The 16,832-nt window shown below is 39.3% G+C and overlaps 1 protein-coding gene across 3 annotated transcripts in view; it reads right to left on the bottom strand.

Annotated features, from left to right (window-relative positions):
* The window catches only part of TACR3 (tachykinin receptor 3), a 39,033-nt gene extending 23,673 nt beyond the window's left edge, over positions 1-15,360 (bottom strand). The window contains exons 1-3 of one of the 3 annotated variants that reach the window (XM_014265449.3): positions 14,806-15,360; positions 889-1,077; positions 228-269 (exon numbers count right to left, since the gene is read on the bottom strand). In XM_014265449.3, coding sequence (XP_014120924.2) covers positions 228-269; positions 889-1,077; positions 14,806-15,281 — 707 coding nt within the window. In that variant the 5' untranslated portion in view covers positions 15,282-15,360. The remainder of the gene's footprint in view (positions 1-227; positions 270-888; positions 1,078-14,805) is intronic. The other 2 variants (XM_005484704.4, XM_026791996.2) reach the window with 2 other exon arrangements.
* Between the last annotated feature and the right edge of the window lie 1,472 nt (positions 15,361-16,832).

Raw genomic sequence — 16,832 nt, 5'->3', positions numbered from 1 at the left:
TAGCCACTTATTCCTAACTCTACCAGAGGGACAAATAGGATATATTTAATTGAATTGACTGATATTCTCACATTCAGAAAGTGGAATCAGTTGCAGGTTATCTAGTTTTCTCTATTGGACTAATATCTGACATAAGTAACAGAATGAAGTGGCAAAATCCAGCCCTCCCATGGAGAATTCTAGAGAAAAAACCAGCTGGTTAGGGTCTTCTCATTCTCTACAATTACCTGAAAGTAGATTGTAGTGAGACGGATGTTTGCCTCTTCTCCCTAGTTACAAGAGAAGAAATAGCTTCAGGCTGTGCCAGGGAAGGTTTAGACTGAATGTTAGGAAAATTTTATTCACGAGAAGGGTTGTCAAGCATTGGTACAGGCTGCCCAGAGAATCAATTGATTCACCATCCCTGGATTTATTGAAAACCTGTGAATGTGGCACTCAGGGACATAGTCTAGTGGCGGACTTGGTAGTGTAGAGTCCATGGTTGGACTTGATGACCTTAGAAGTCTTTTCTAACCTAAATGATTCTGAGGAGAGACTAGAAAGCCCTTTTTTTTTCCTGGTTAGGATAAAGAGGAAGTTTGCTTTGAACTGCATGTTATGTTCCCAGTTCTGACCATCTGTCTGTATAGAAGTAGTGATCTTACATGCAGCAATGACGGTAAAAATGTAGCACAGGAGGGAGCACACTCAGATGTGCAAGAGAATAAATTTGTTCAGTTTATCACACATAATGCTTTATCATCCGTAGAAAACTGGCTCTGCATTTCTCAGTGATCAAAGCTGTTAGTTATTCTGCGTGTAGAGTATCTGCACAATGCCAGAGATTTTGCCAAGTCCATTGCAAGTCTCAACACCACCATGCACAAGTTTAAAAGAACAAAAGCTTACGTAAAATGCTGTTTTGGACCACCTGGCCATGCTACATAGCAAAGAGTTCTCCCAGGCATCACCTTGGTTATGGAGTATAGGCACTGGGGAAAGGCCAACAGGAATGCCAAAATCCATATGCTCCCAATGACCACTTTGGTAGCAGTTGCAGAGAGCCTAGGTTTCAAGGGATCAATAATGGCCATATATCTGTAAAAGAAAGCAAAAACCTCTGTGTAAGAACTCTTCAGAAATTCAAATGTATCTAGAATCAGCCAAAGCTTAGGGCAAAAGTGGAGATATTTGTCTTCCTGCAGTTCTGATGTTGCTGTGCTCTTTGTGTAGTTCTGCTCCAGTGAAGGCAGCGCTGAAAGGAGAAGCAGGTTCATTGGATATTATTTTGCAGCCATGGGACACCCAGTTAATCACATGTGCTATCAGTAGAGAAACTATTTTGCAAAAAGTTAGACAATTCTGTTACTGTACAGCCTGGTGGAAAAGCACAATGCAGCTGAATCCTCTGTTACTCTGCTAGGTCATACAACATTTATTTCTTATACAAAATTTTGCAGCCAAGCTGTCAGGATTAATAGTCATCTGTCCCAAAGCTACAGGAACCTGATAAGTCCACTGTTGTAATCTTTGCTCTCTGGCTGCCATACACGTAAAGTCCCAGCTCTCAGGCTGTCACAGCTCTCGGCTGTCTTATCTTCTATCATAGTCCCAGCTCTCTGGCTGATATTCCAAAGTCCCAGCTCTCTGGCTGATATTCCATAGTCCCAGCTCTCTGGCTGCCACAGCTCTCGGCTGTCCGGGGGATTCCATACCTTCTCTCTCTCTCTTTTTGGCTGCAGCTCGTCTTCACACGGGGTCACCAGTTGTTGCAATCTTTGCTGCAGCATTGTTCTCGCCTCTCTGCTGGCTCTTCTCCTTTCTCTGCAGCACAGTCCTTTCTCTCTTCTCAGGGGCTCCTCTTGGGCTCTTGACCCACCCCTATTTATCTCAGTTACCCTCACGAGCCACAGCTGTTGCCCAACTAAGGACCCTGCAGCTGCAGCTCGTTTGGAGTAACCTAGACACACACTGATCTCACAATACAGCATGTATTCAGCCCCCCACATTTCCCCCTTTTCTTTTAACAATTATAATATACACACAGTCCCAGCTCTCAGGCTGCCTCTTCTGTAGTCCCAGCTCTCTGGCTGCCATACACGTAAAGTCCCAGCTCTCAGGCTGTCACAGCTCTCGGCTGTCCGGGGGATTCCATACCTTCTCTCTCTCTCTCTTTGGCTGCAGCATTGTTCTTCCCTCTCTGCTGGGGCTCTTCTCCTTTCTCTCTTCTCAGGGGCTCCTCCTGGGCTCTCGACCCACCCCTATTTATCTCAGTTACCCTCACGAGCCACAGCTGTTGCCCAACTAAGGACCCTGCAGCTGCAGCTCGTTTGGAGTAACCTAGACACACACTGATCTCACAATACAACATGTATTCAGCCCCCCACAGTCCACATGCATTTATTTCAGTAGAGAGAGACTGACTTCAGATTGTCTGCCAAAGAACACCAGAGCAACTGATTCATACAGAGAACTGAGAGAAGAGCCAGTTTAGAACTGGTAAAAGCATTAAGGGAAGTAGATGCATAAAGCAAGAAAACATCTCATTTGCCGTCTCAGTTCCCGTGCTCCCAGGAAGGATAGCCTTCTTTGTCCTGGCCAATAATTGTATTGGCAATTCAGGTATGCAGTAACCTTAGAAGAACATGCAAAAAAAAGAATCAAAATGTTTAACTAATTACAATTAAAAGTTTAGGAAAAAAAGCAATGAGAAAAAGCATCTAAATCAACAGTAATAGAAAAACAAGTCTTGTTTTGTGTTTTTTTTTTATTATTTCTGTTACAGATGCAAGGAATAAGGAAGACACAAAATTTGTATCAACCATTTTTTGATTAATATCTTGTGTTTGCTGCAATTGAAAGACTCATACTCATTTCAAATAAATGGAGTCATATATTTTAATTGTTACGGTACACATCTAGGTTCATGGCAGACTTGTCCAAGGTTTTTACATATCGACATTAGCCATGAGGCAATAAGAATAATATTAATAAAACAATGTTTCTGGTAAGAATTTGTGCAGTAATCTTTTACATCCATATTTACATGCTGTGGTACACAAATTTTACTCAAGATAGTCTTATTTTTTTGGAAATTCAGATGAGTAATTACAGAACAGATATTTGTTTTAGCAAAGCTAACTCTGTTTATAGTTAATGATAAAATATGTGATAAATCCAACATTGGTCATAATAGTGCTATGCCTTTTCTAGTAGACATAACTGCCCTAGTATCTTAAAACATCTAAGTGTTGTCAGAAACAGGGAGCGATCTAAAACAGCTTCAGTTCAGTTCTGAATCATCAGTTTCCATATCTGGAATTTCAAGTTTGGTAATTTTTTGTTTTCACTGCACTTTGATATTTTTTCTCTGTAGGGTAACAGTTAGTTCCCCTCTCTTTCACGTGCCTTTGGCTTTTTATTGTGTTAGGTATTACTTAGTATGAAATAGTTTTGAGCGCTGGGTGTCTTCTGTTTCTTGAGAACAGCAGTTGGATTGCTGCCCTCTTCTACCTAGTTCCTTTCTCCTCTGAAGAGTAAGTACCACTCGGTAAAGAAGTCAAGTTTGTAGTCATGTGCCCTGTCTTTCAAATTGAGCTGGCTTTTGTGTGGACTGCCAAGCACTGTCCAAATATTTGAAGATCTTTACTAGTAGTAAGTGATAAGCTGTAAGCAAATAATAATCTCACATGATTGTGAGATTCTTGAGACATCTCCTTCTAGCCTGGAATCATTCCTTCAAATTGCTACTTTTATTCAGATTGCACATTGCTATTATTTTATGTGCTATTGTCAGATTTCTATTACATTCACATTATTCTTATTCCCAGTTATATTAATCTTACTCCCAATAGATACCAACAGTAGTTCTTGTTGCCTAAGATAAAATTTTTTTTATCTCCCTGTCTGCCCTTTAAAGACATGGATTGTTTGGGTGAAGTGACTCATACAGCTGTACTGATGGAAATTTTAACAACTGGCTGTCTGAGGAAAATAAGTCAAAAGCCAAGGATCAGATAAAAAGCGCGCTATTTATTTTTAGAGTTCAAATTTGAATGATAAGCCAACAGCCTAGCTATTGCACAAGATTGATTACAAATATGTCAGAGGCAGTCATTCTAACAAGCAAAATGGAAAGGAAGTAGGGGAGCTTTGACTATTCCCTCAATAATAGCTTTGTTCTGGATAGATTTAGTGGAGAGTATTGACAGCTCTGTTACAGAGCCTTTGATAACAAATCTAAGTTATTCTACTTTGCCGGTACACTAACAATTACAGTGTGTTCTGTAAGTGTAAGTTCTCTAAGTGGCTTTTCTTAGAAACAAAATTGCTTCATTAACATAATGAGATATTGCTTTATAACTGCAATTATTACATTCACTCAGATTTGTCATACATGTTTGGTAGCATTTTCTTAGGGAAACCATCATTGCCAGAAGTAAAGTAGAAAATGTGGATTGAGCCTTTATTGAAGGTCAAGAACTATCTCCATGTTTGAACAGAATCTGGATGTTATCTCTTTAGCCAAAAGAAGCCTTGAAAAGAAGTGAGTTCTTCCTGCACTGTTAGCTGCCATTTGCAAAGGAGGCACACATGCTCCTGCTTATGATTTTGTTTGCTGTAAATGTTATCTTGCCATTACAAGTATCTATGGCTAGTTTGTCTATCTCTTTAGGCTCAATCTGAAGTAGCGGTCACTAAATTTTTGGTTTGCTCTTGCTTTTGATCTCTCTCCATTCAGCAAGAGTGCTTCCAGCAGGAATGAAAGCTCCTGCTAGTACAGGCTAGAGGTTCCATGCTTAGGTGTTGCTCAGAAAATCAGTAAGGAGGCTAAGGATAGGATAGTGGGTATGTGTAATGAACATATTGCTCCTGAATATTACGATTGCTCTGTATGATACCCTTACATATATTAAAGATGGAAAAATGCCAGTTACAAGGGGGAAGAGTAGACATGCTATCTGAATTTTGCAGTGAATGGTGCTGAATATGGTGTAGAAATAGAAGAAATGTTTGAATAGGCCAGGAGTGAAAGGGAAAATTATGAGATATATAGGATCTAGCAAAAGAACTGAGACTAGGGAGCAGTTTGTTGAAAAAACTAGGAGTGAAAAGAGAAAAATGAGAAGCTAGTAGGAGAAGAAGCAAAGAAAGGAGAATTGTAGAATAACAGCATATAGAAATTGTGTTGAGAGAGGAGACAGTAAGAAAGGAAAGTGGGGGTCATGTGAGAGCAAAAGACATGACAGAAATCAGCCCTAGCATAGCAGAGATTCCAAGGTAAGTAGATGTGGTATAAAACCAGAACATTTTGGCAGTGTGGCTTGGTGGCAAGCCCTTCTGCCTCTGCAGCTGTATGGGAGAGGACTCCCAGAGAGTTTTTCTCACTGTAGTCAGCCAACCATAAACAACATGCAAGGGGAACAGTAGGACTTCTTGGGTGCTCCAGTGTCATCTGTCTTACAGACTGTTCTGCTACTCCACGGTTCTTTCAAGTAGTCTGAGCTTCGTCATAGAATCGTACAATAAGCTGAGTTGAAAGCAACTCATGAGAGTCAGAGTCCAACTCCTGACCCTGCACAGGACCATCCCCAAGAATCACACTGTGTGCCTGAGAGCATTATCCAGCTGACACAGGCTGTGTTGTGCCCACTTCCCTGGGGATCCTGTTCCAGTGCCCAGGTGCCCTCACAGTGAAGAACCTTTTCCTGATACCTGAGCTAAACCTCTCCTGACTCAGCTTCATGCTGTTCCTCCAAGTCCTGCCACTGGTCAGGAGGGTGAACAAATCACTGCCTGTCCTTCTGCTTTCCCTTGTGAGGATGGTAAAGACCGCAGTGAGGTCTTCCCTCAGTTTCCTCCTCTAGGCTGAGCAATCCAAGTGCCCTCAGCCACTCCTCATAAGGCTTCCCCTCCAGACCCTTCTCCAGCCTTGTGGTCCTCCTGTAGATGCTCTCTAGATAGAGTAATGCCTTTATGTTATAGTGCCCAAAATTTATGCAGTTGTTCTGAAGCCAGTGACAAATGCAGAAGCCCTCATAGGTTCACCATGTTCTGTGATATTTATACACAGACCTTGTACCTCTCCACACCTCCTCTCCAGGGACAGTAAAAGATGGTAGGCATTTGAGCTGAAGAAGGATTTCTAATGGCTACAGGCAACTGAAGCCTTGTTACACCACTGAAAAGCATTCTGGAGCCACACAGACATTTTTTCAGTGGGGTGCTGTGACAATTTGCTTTGCAGTCTTTGGACAGTTACTGTTCAGTCTGTCACCAGGCTTGAGCAGTGTGGTTCCCTGCTGAATAAAGGGCTCTGAACTCCCACTGAGGTGGTTTGATTTAAAGATGGGACTTGTAATGATTTCTCACTCCAGTGGGAGCTGCTGATAGTGCCACAGATAGCTTATTGTACACAACAAAGCAGGGATATAAAATATACATCACTGAAAGGAATGAACTCATTATACTCATCACAACAAGCAAAAAATTATTATTACTCCACCCAACAAAAAATTTATACTTGGAAAATAATTATAAGATTGAATATGCATATTTAGAAATGCAGGGATGGAAATATGTACAGGTAGAGTTCAAGCTAGCACTTCCAAGAATGTGGATTGCTCAACAACTGCACCATGTTCTTCCGTGTATGACTCCAAAGCATTTTAGATAGCACTTTAGTTTCATATGCACATCATTAGCACATGATTTTTTTTTTGTGGCCGTATGACATCCCTCTGTCATCATTTCTCTTACACCTTTATCTTATGTTAATCTTTGTCCCTAATTGATTACTACTAAAGTCAGCAAGTGTCTTTCCACTGAGTTTAATGAGAAATCATGCAGGCTGCATGCTACAAGGGCTGGTGCATCATGGTGTACTTGCTGCTGCACACTTTTCGTAGCTGCTGGGGTCAGAACAGATCCAGTTCCCTTCTGAACTGCTCTGTTTGTCTAGAGTCTACAATTTGGACTCTTCTTTTCTTGTGTCTTGGGTTCACCAAATCAAGAAAATCTATTTTCTCTGAAACAGAAATAGTCTTCTTTTGAATATCATTGATAAACTCTTTAAGCCAGTAGTTTGAATGGCAGCATAATCATATATCTCTCTTACAGTTTTCAAGTAACATGAGCCAAATAGCTGCTAAATACTATAAAAGCTTGAGAAGTTTGTGTATTATGGTCCCAACAATAGAAAAGATAAAAAATAAACCTAATTTGTCTTTTTTGTAAAATAGCATAGACTGGCTAATACAGCCAGGAAGACCTTTCATCTTTAACACATCATTTAGAAAATTGTGGCAAAAATACACAAGATGTTATTAAAAGAAAATGATGTTTAAAATTGGATCCTGCAAATGCCCATTTGGAGACCCAGCTGGAAGCCTTTAATCATCCTAATTGATTTGTTTCACCTGTTTACAATGTGTTTATAAACTCACATGGGGCAAAATGTAATCATCCCAGATTGTAACAGGAAATTGGAACTTGACAAAGGAAGAGACAGAGAAAAATCATAATGCTTGTATGTAAGTGACTTGTCAACAGGAGACAGCAGAGCATGCTTCTTTCATGAATACACAAAAGCTGTTATTCCCTCAAGACAGAAGCTGATCTTGGGACTTTCTATTTAGAAGCAACTGGTATTTAAAAAACTTAAGGAAATTGCTGTGATTCCCTGCCCTTGTTTAGAATATTGGTGTGGAAAATCCTCCAAAATGTAAGCTATATAGGGTAGACTAAAGGTCATGGAATGAACTGAGATTTAAAAGGCATTTTTTGTATGATGAAAACATAATCTTTAACTTTTGTATTCTTTAATCTATATCTGCTACCTACTAGAGCAAGGCTCCTTCTTTTCTTATGTGACTGGTTTGTATTCATTTATTTAGTCTGACTTTCTCTGCAGGAAGAGTGGCTGTGGGCATTTTTGTAGGACTAGAACTGGCTGTTGAGACAGACTGGTTTTGGTGCCCTGAAGGGCCTGTTGTGCAGTGTTCACCTTAAAGCTAATGCCATAAAGGAGGTGTGTGACAACATGACAGGTAAACACATGGTACATTTGAGACATCAATATCCCAGGAGTATAATTTGGCCTTGATTTACCCAGAGGAATGTGTGTTGCTCTGGGTGAATGACTATTTGTGCTTTGAGCAGGGGGAAAGAGTTTTTCTGAAATCAGAAGTAGCTTCCATTGCCTTGCTTACAAGCACCTCTTAACTAAAACCTAAAACCAGTAACATTGAAAGTTTCCAGGATGGCTGAGCTCTCATAAACAGAGCATTCTACTTGAGGAGGATCTGGTAACTGACAATGGGCTAGATTTTTATAAGTATGTAATTCATTTTATGCAATGTATTCTATATCTATGAATATTGATAAAAAAGGCCTGTGTCATAAAATGACAGACTGACTTCCCCTGACAGAGAGGTTTCTGTTTCTCCTTTTAATATCATCTGTGTGGGCTGTTGAGGACCAGTGCAAGGTCTGTAGAAACAGCTCCAGCTGCATAACCCCTGTTAGTTACTTTTCTTCCACTGTCATCTAGATGGGTTCCTTCTTGTTTCTGTAGTTATCTTGAAATAATTTTGTTTTAGGGAAACACAGGAATGTGAATGATTTTATGAAATATTTCCTGGTTGGTAAATTAGTCAGAAAAACATGAGTTTTGGCAATAATATTTAAGAAAATCAACAAACAAAACAAACTGCTCTCGCCCAAAAATTCATCACCCCAACCCTTGACTAACTTTTAAAAGTACCACAGGCCACATTGCATAGTAAACCACGGAGCACATTTTAATAATTTTCATTAAATTATAAATAAGAGTATGCATTTAAGGCTAAGACTCTGTCTAAAATGAACTTCTTGCTTGAACATAAGGTTAAAACTTGGTGGATATTTCCTCTCTGGAACAAGAATTCTGGGGACTTGTTGCTGTTGTAAATGTTCCTTATATTTCTCAAGATATTGGTGTATAAACCTCTTTTTTTACAGCACCTTTTGAAAGCAGCTTATTAAATAGAATATTTACTCAGTACAAAACAAAAAGGAAAAAATACCTGTTATGCCTGTATTTTTTTTCCAGACTTTTCCAGTATGTTTTTAATAATTTAACTCTGACATGAATTTTGACCAAAACTGGAAAAAAGACCTGTCTTTTTGCCCAATCACTGTGAAATTGTACCATTGCAAGAAAAGGTTTGTTTTTCCTAGGCCTCAGAATCCTGTTGCCATTGCTTCAAAGTGTTCTGCAGAAACTATCTCACCTCTTAAGTAAGAGAGAAAGAGAATGGTCAAGTCCAAAAAATATTTTAGACCCCCAGGTGAGTCCTTTGTGTTTCAGCTCTTGATATTTGAACCCTTAATGCCCTCCTATTTCTCTCCAGTTCTGAGAATTGGTAGCTTTCAGAGAGGGCAGCCTACATACTGGAACCCATAAATAAGATGTGCTTCATCTTCAAATACTCTTTGAGGAAGACAGAGAAATAGGGAAGGGATTTTCTCTTTGAATTCTATAGTTTGGCAAAGTAAGAATAGAAATAATAGTGATAATTTCTAAAGCATATCTTGCATTTTTTGCCCTTTGTGATGTGCAGTGACCAAGTCTAATTCCTGAAGTTGTGATTTTGAAATCATCCATCAGTTTGAAAAAACATTGTGTTGCACTTTAGTATTGTAGTAGGGGTATGGCAGGTAGTTTTTTCTGTAGTTATGTGGCACCAGAGGCTTTAGGAAATGCCAGATAACAGTAAATGGCATTTTATGGAAAAAAATAGAAGCACTATCAATTTCTTATGGTGAAAATATTCTCAGATATGAGTGGGAGGTCTCTAGCCTGTGAAGCACAAGAAACTTGAAAAAACCTCATCTAATTTTTTGTTTTTATTCTGATGCTCATCTCTCTCACACAAGTCTTCAGTGCAAATTCTCACTTCTTTTTAAATGAAAACCATTTATTTTGAGACATCTAAATCTGAGGGATAGGGAATGAGAGAGGGGCGAAAGGCTGCAGTTCTGTTTGAGCAGAGCTCTGTGCCAGGTGTGGTAGCTGGGCAGTGCAGGTTTCCTTCTGTCACTGCTTCAGCCTCCTCCATTCACCAGTGAGCCAAGCACAAAACACTTGGTGCCAGGCTCACATTCAAGGTTGCAAATACCAAAAGATCTTGATGTGCATATCCTGCTGACACTGCTGCCATATCATCACAACACAGGGTCATGCCCTGTGCACTCCATGTCTTAAACTGCCAGAAATGTTTGAGATCATTTTTATACATACACATTTCCCTGTACCTTATTATTTCTGAGCACACAAGGTAGGTAACAGTTACTTAACAACAGTCAGATAATAGATGATTTGAAAGGACTATCAGTTTAAAATGCTTATGGTGCATGAAGGCCTTGAGCAATTTGTCCCAGGAATGGGAAATCAGGCAGAGCGTGATACCAAAATGTATTCTACTGGAAAGATAAGACAGTTTTGTGCCAACTGCCTACTTCAGAATTTCAGTAACATTAATTTATAGGGCATGTGGTACTATTTTGTGACAATAATAACTGCTCTTACAGAATACATCTGGAGAGATTGAAGAGCCTAAGTGATGTTTTCAGGATGTGAGTGTGTATATATTATGAGTTTGGGTTTTATTTTATGAGGTGAATCCTGTGTTTGTCTCATGTCCATCTTCTGTTACAAGCTCGTATCATTACTTTCACTGAAGTCTGAGTATATAGAGGGATTATTAACAGCCATCAGTAACTGAAAAATGTCACAGGAAAAAGAGAAAACTGACACAGTATATGTGTGCTTCTGTAAATATATTAAAAGTGAGAAAATAAGATGGGAAACTAGAATGACAGGTATTGAATAAGGATAAACATATGCTTGCTAGAAACTAGGTAATACTAAGGTTCATTAAAAAAGAGAGAAGACTGTGCAAGCAGAGAAATAAAATTGAATAATAAATACAAAGTCAAATAAAATGAATAAAAAAATTAATAAAATATTATTATATAAAATAATTAATATATATAATATATATAATATATTATATATATAATAAATTATATATATTATATATATAATATATAATAGATAATAGATATTATATATTATTATTATATAAAATAATAAAATAAAATAAAATTTTTTTGGCCTTCAAAGACCAAAAACTTTCAGGTGTACTAGAAAGAAAAGAAATAGTAAGATATGAATAGGATAAGCAACTACTCATGATTGCTATTAGAATACTTTTAAGTCACGAGGAGTTGCTTTTACGAAGAGTTAAATTCATTGACATGTGAAAATCATTATGGAATTGCAGAGAGAAAAGTAACTGAGAAAGTAATACAGTAAATGTGCTACAACCAGGGGAAAATGCATAGTACTAAGTGCTCTAATGAAGACATGTTATTTTGTGCTATATTGCTGCATTCCCAAACTTCCACTGTAATCATCAAGCATCTGCAGAGAATTTTTAGGCCTACACACAAAACAGGTTGTATAAGGAAACAATCTCTGGCCTCAAAAGTAATTGCTGGCATACCTGAGCCACCTTCTTTGCATGCTAAGATCATGTAGGAAAGGAAAGCAGATGTTCAGTACTAGCTGGCCTAAATTGTGCATAATTTACTGTCATTAGTATGTCCAAGAACTGTACAGCAGTCACACACTGTATTGCCATGATCACAGATGGAGTTTAGGATCATGGATGGATCCTTTAGGATCATGCGCTGGTAAGTGACAAGGGCATATTGGCTCCAGAATTATCTCCTATTCAGTTTATCTTGGACTATTTACCAGTTTATCCCCATAACATAGCTAAAGGAACTGTTGCACTGGAACTAATGGAACTGTGCAGTGCGAGCTACAGAAAAATGCAGCAATGAATGCCTGCAGCACAGTGTAAAATCCCTGCTGCTTCTGGTGCCTGAAACAACTTGGTTTGAGTACCTGTGCCATCTCTGCAGTAGACTGCAAACAGCCTGCTGGAAAAGAAGGAGGAAGCAGGAAAAAAAACCCACTAGGAAGGGTTGGTCAGAAGTGTGAATAAAGCCACATGAATTTGAGTCTGTGTTCAAGGACCAGGATCTTCAGTCTTGGATACTTTAATCGTCAGCTCCAGATGCAGCTCACCCCCACTGCAGGAAGCGCATAGTTCACAAAACTCGGTGTCAGCCCAGTAATCTCACAATTCACACATCTTAGAATGTCCTACAGAACCAGATGGGAAAGGAAACTTGTACTGCCCATGACCTCTGCTCGGTGATGTCCAGGTTCACAGTCACACATTTACACTCTATGAACATTTGGATGCTCTAAAGCAAGCAGTGGAGCATATCACAAAATACTTTTTAGTGAGTTACTACCCATGACCTTTCGTATTTTGAGATGGTAACAATTTCTAAAGGAAAATCATCTGATCCCACCATTTCAGTTCCATTAGCAGCTTTATCCAGATTTGTAGCTTTTGTTGTTTTAATTTTTTTAATTAAAAGAATGTGTAAGGATGAGTTTACTGGGTTAAAATGGCTGAACTTTTACAAAAGGCAAACGGGGAACAAAAGTTTTAAAAGGCATCCATCCAGCAGAACTTTGCCCTGGAATAGGGCAGTCTGTACATCCAAGGATATTCCTTGGGATCTCTTTTGACCCATAGGTTTCCTCAGCTTGGCAGAATTGCTTTGCAGAGGTAGCCAGGCAATATTTAAAGGCACTAAATGCATCAGGTGTGATTTGATATAAAAGGAACAGCAGTGAGAATAGGGAAGGAGGGATAGACTGCTCTTCTGTTTGTTTTACATGATGCTGCTTGATACTACAGAGAGTTCACCTAAACACGGCTATGCCATTGTTCATTGAGAAGATTTTCATTTGCCTTTGGAGGCAGGTGAACTTGGAGGATGTAACATAGTGATTTCTTCAGGGGATTTTCTGGCAAGAACTAGATCAGAGCAAATAACAGTAGCTATTTACTCACCTCTGAGCACCAACATTTTGCATTGCTACACTAAGGAAAACATTTCCAATAGATGTATCTGTCCATTGCACTTTTAGTCAGTGTGGAGCAGAGCTATTTTCTGTCACTCTGGAAATGCATTTGGATTCCTAAGGAACTGTATTCACTTTTGTTCCCAATTTCCTAACATAAATTTAGGAACTACCAAAGTAGTAAGTACTACATCTCTGTGGATAATTTTGTCAGGAAAAAATGAAAGAAAACATTTGTCAGAGCATTCCTGTAACTGCTCAACTAATGACTTGATGAGCTGCAGCAGCAACTATTCAATATGCAGCTCTAGCTGTTAAATACTTCACCTAAAGCCGTTTTATGTTTCAGAAAACCTCAAGCTAGATGACAGTCTTAAGCAAAACTCAAAAAGAGAATGAAAAAATCTTTGCCTGGTCAAAGGTGGTAGCATTGGTGTTACACAATCTTCTCAATTTTTAATGGGGATTGACATTTGAGAAGATACATCACTAGCAGGAGGAAAGTGTGCTGATTTCCTTGTCTTCTCCCATCCTCAGAGCAAAAAAGTACAAGAGTTGCCAAGAATCTAATTTGCTCTTTCCTTCCTAGCTTTACAGAACTGAAATGCATTTAGCCAAGAGAGCCCCTGAAAATTTTCTATTAGTAGGGCAAAAAGAAAAGTATTATTATGAACTTGTCCACAAGTACAAAAGGCACAACAGTGTTTCCCAATCTTTTAACCTGGAAATGAGAAATAACATCTAAAAAGTGGATTGAATCTTATAAAACCTGAACTACCATCAGTTGGAAATACTGCAGTTCTGATAAGTCAATTCAGAAAATATGTATAATGTGATTTGAATATGTAGGAGTTTAGTGAATAATCTCAGTGCATTGCTAAGAGGAGTAAAAGACCTGAAATACAAATCAGTTTAAAAAACAAAAAAAAAACAAACAAAAAAAAACACCCACAAAAAAACCCCCAGTAAGTTATCTCTCCAGCACAGCAAATGTGAAAACAATAATAAAGAAACGTTTCCCAGGGGAGATTCAGAGCACTCTCTGAGAAACAGAGTCCATCAATGCATCTGTGTAGGAAACTGGCAACTACATCTTCCCTCTGCTGTATGGATGTTACAACTGCCTTATTCCATTATTGTCAGGACTACAAAGGTAAAGTTTTTCCCAAATGTTTTTCCTTTGAGAGTCACAAAGCTTTATTTTGCTTCAAGAAATCAGAAAAAACCTGAGCACTTTGAAACTATGTTCTTACCAGACCTCTAGATATGCACAGATGGTAATGTAAATAGTCTCATTAGTTAAAATCAGCAGGAACAAAGCATCTCAGAGCTGACTGTGAGAAAAGCTGTTAAAAATGGGATCTGAAGTGATTTCTGAAGAGGAGGCAAATGCCTCTGCCATCTGCAGAAATACAGAAAAGAGGGAAATTTGAAATCCTCTCCCTTTACACACAGACACTCTGCAACTGCTTATCAGTATATATCAGATGCCTGGCTGAGAGACAGACTGTTTTCACAGTGGGAAGCAAAACCCTGAGTTGCTGTTACAGAATAAGTATTGAAAGATGGAGCACAGCTGAAGTCAAAGAGAGAGAGGAAATTTTGGTATAAAAGAAAGCAGAAGAATAAAAACAATGGAAACCTGAAGAAAAAAGACCAAAGACCAGGAGGAAAAGTGTGTTAGGAAGAGATCCTAAAGAAGCACAGAGGAGCACAATGCATGAGCTATTGAGATCTTTGCCTCTCATCACTATGATTGTTATCTGTGCATTTTTATTTTGGCAGAGAATCTGATCTCACCCTCTCACCCCTACACTTTTCTCTTGTCTCACCTGTCCACAGCGATGGCTGTCATGGAGTAGATGCTGGCGAAGACAGCTGTGATTGGGAAGAAGTTGTGGAAGCGGCAGTAAGCCTCTCCAAAGTACCACTCGCTGTGCAGCGCGTAGATGAAGTTGATGAGAGTATTGAAAGCAGCCATGGAGGCATCAGAGAAGGCCAGATTCACCAGGAAGTAATTTGTCACCGTCCTCATGCGCTTGTGAGCCAGGATAATCCAGATGACAATCAGATTCCCAAAAACGGCCACCACCACCACGCCACCGTAAGCCAGAGACCACAGGGCAATGCGCCAGGAAGGTTGCACGAACTGATTGGAGAAGTTGCCTGATGAGGAGGCTACAGGGGCAGAAGCATTTGCTGCTGGTGCTTCCAGAGCCTGTCCCCAGGGATCACCTGCTTCAACAAGGCTCACGTTCCACCTGCTGCTCATGCTCATGTTCCACTTGGCGGTGGGGACCGAAGTCATCTTGGGTGTTTCTCTCCCCTCTTCCAGGAATGATGTAGCTCTCCCAAATCCCTATCCCAACCCCCCCAAAGACCCACCAACAGATAAGAAGAGGGAAGGAAGAGAAGGGGAAGTAAGGCAGCACAGCAGGTGCTGGAAAGGAGAGCTCTGTTAGAAAGAATCTTTGGCTATGCTGTTCAGACTGTTAGAAATGCTCTAACAGACAAGTCAAGAGAGCTACCTCGGAGTAGAACAGCATCCTGTTTCTCCTCTGTACAGCCTCTTGCTTTTGATTTTGCTCAAGGAGAAGGGGACTGGGAGCCAAGGCACATTTTATAGGCTTGTGAGTTCCCAGCGTCACGAAGGGAGTGGAGCGATAAGCTCCATCGGCTGGTAAGCTAACAGCTCCTTCCCTCTGCTCTCCCTCCCCTTGTATGTCATTCGTTGCCAGCAGCAGGCACTTTCAGGAGCTGTGGAAAGCATCACAGGGAAAATGAATTCTCATCTCGTTTACGTTGAGAGATTTGTTTTATATTGTCTTTCTTTAAGTTTCATTATTGTGCATCCTTTTTTAAATAGTCTATTTGCCCTGTGTTTGCAGTTGTAATCAGCTGGCTTAGTTGAAATTCCCAGGACTGAGGCTGCCTTTTTATTAAAGCTCTTTCCAGATGAATTTATTCCAGATCAATTCAGACCTCCTTTTTTTGCTGCTCTCTTTTTATTTAGTACACACTTTCCTTGAAACCATTCTGTAACTTACAGATTTAGAATAGTGACTCTTTCAGACAAACAAATACATTCTGCTGCTCTCTAATTTCACTTTTCATTCTGTAACATGTAATTGATATCAAGAAATATTTATAAGCTATTTGCATGTTCAGCAGTTACTGATTTTTAGTGAAACAGAATGCAACCCTAAACACAGGTGTCCCTAGTTATGGGTAAAATATTAGTAGTTTGTTTTCTTTGTGTCTTTGAAAAAAAAAAAAAAGTTCTTTTCCCTGATTTGCATGTATTTCATGCTTAGTACTATTATTATTTTGAGCAACCAATATTTTGTTATGCAGTGATTTCTATAACGGTATAAAAGGGTAAATGAGGAAATTTAACACCCAATATTTTAAAATCCAAAATCAGTTTTCTTGTTAATATGTTAACAACAGCTGGCATTAGGAATGCATGTTTTATGCAAGGATTGATTGCAAGGGACTTCAGCTAACAAACCTTTGTTATTCAATAGGCTGCAGTCTTAAGGGAGAAAATGTGTTTTAGTGCCAATCTTTCATGTTTCAACAATTTAGAGCTGCTGCTTGTCATCAGCAGAGGTTTCAATTGTATCACAGCAGTGGGAGCTATTCAATGTCCCTATCAGCAATGACATATTCAGTACTTTTTTAAACAAAAGCTTCAAACCAAAATCAAATACTCCTGTGTGCCACTTCCTCCCTGATGTATTTACCCAGTGGAAGCAGTGCCTGCATTTTAATTGTCAGGTTTTCACTGCAGTTTTAATTTGAATGAATGTAATTGTGGCTGTTTCTGTATGAGCTTTTACCAACTTATCCCAGCCCA

Source organism: Zonotrichia albicollis, chromosome 5, assembly GCF_047830755.1.
Source record: "Zonotrichia albicollis isolate bZonAlb1 chromosome 5, bZonAlb1.hap1, whole genome shotgun sequence".
In the NCBI taxonomy this organism is placed as follows: Eukaryota; Metazoa; Chordata; class Aves; order Passeriformes; family Passerellidae; genus Zonotrichia; species Zonotrichia albicollis.
Note: the sequence above shows the minus strand (reverse complement) of the source record. Positions and strands in the feature narration are given on the sequence as shown.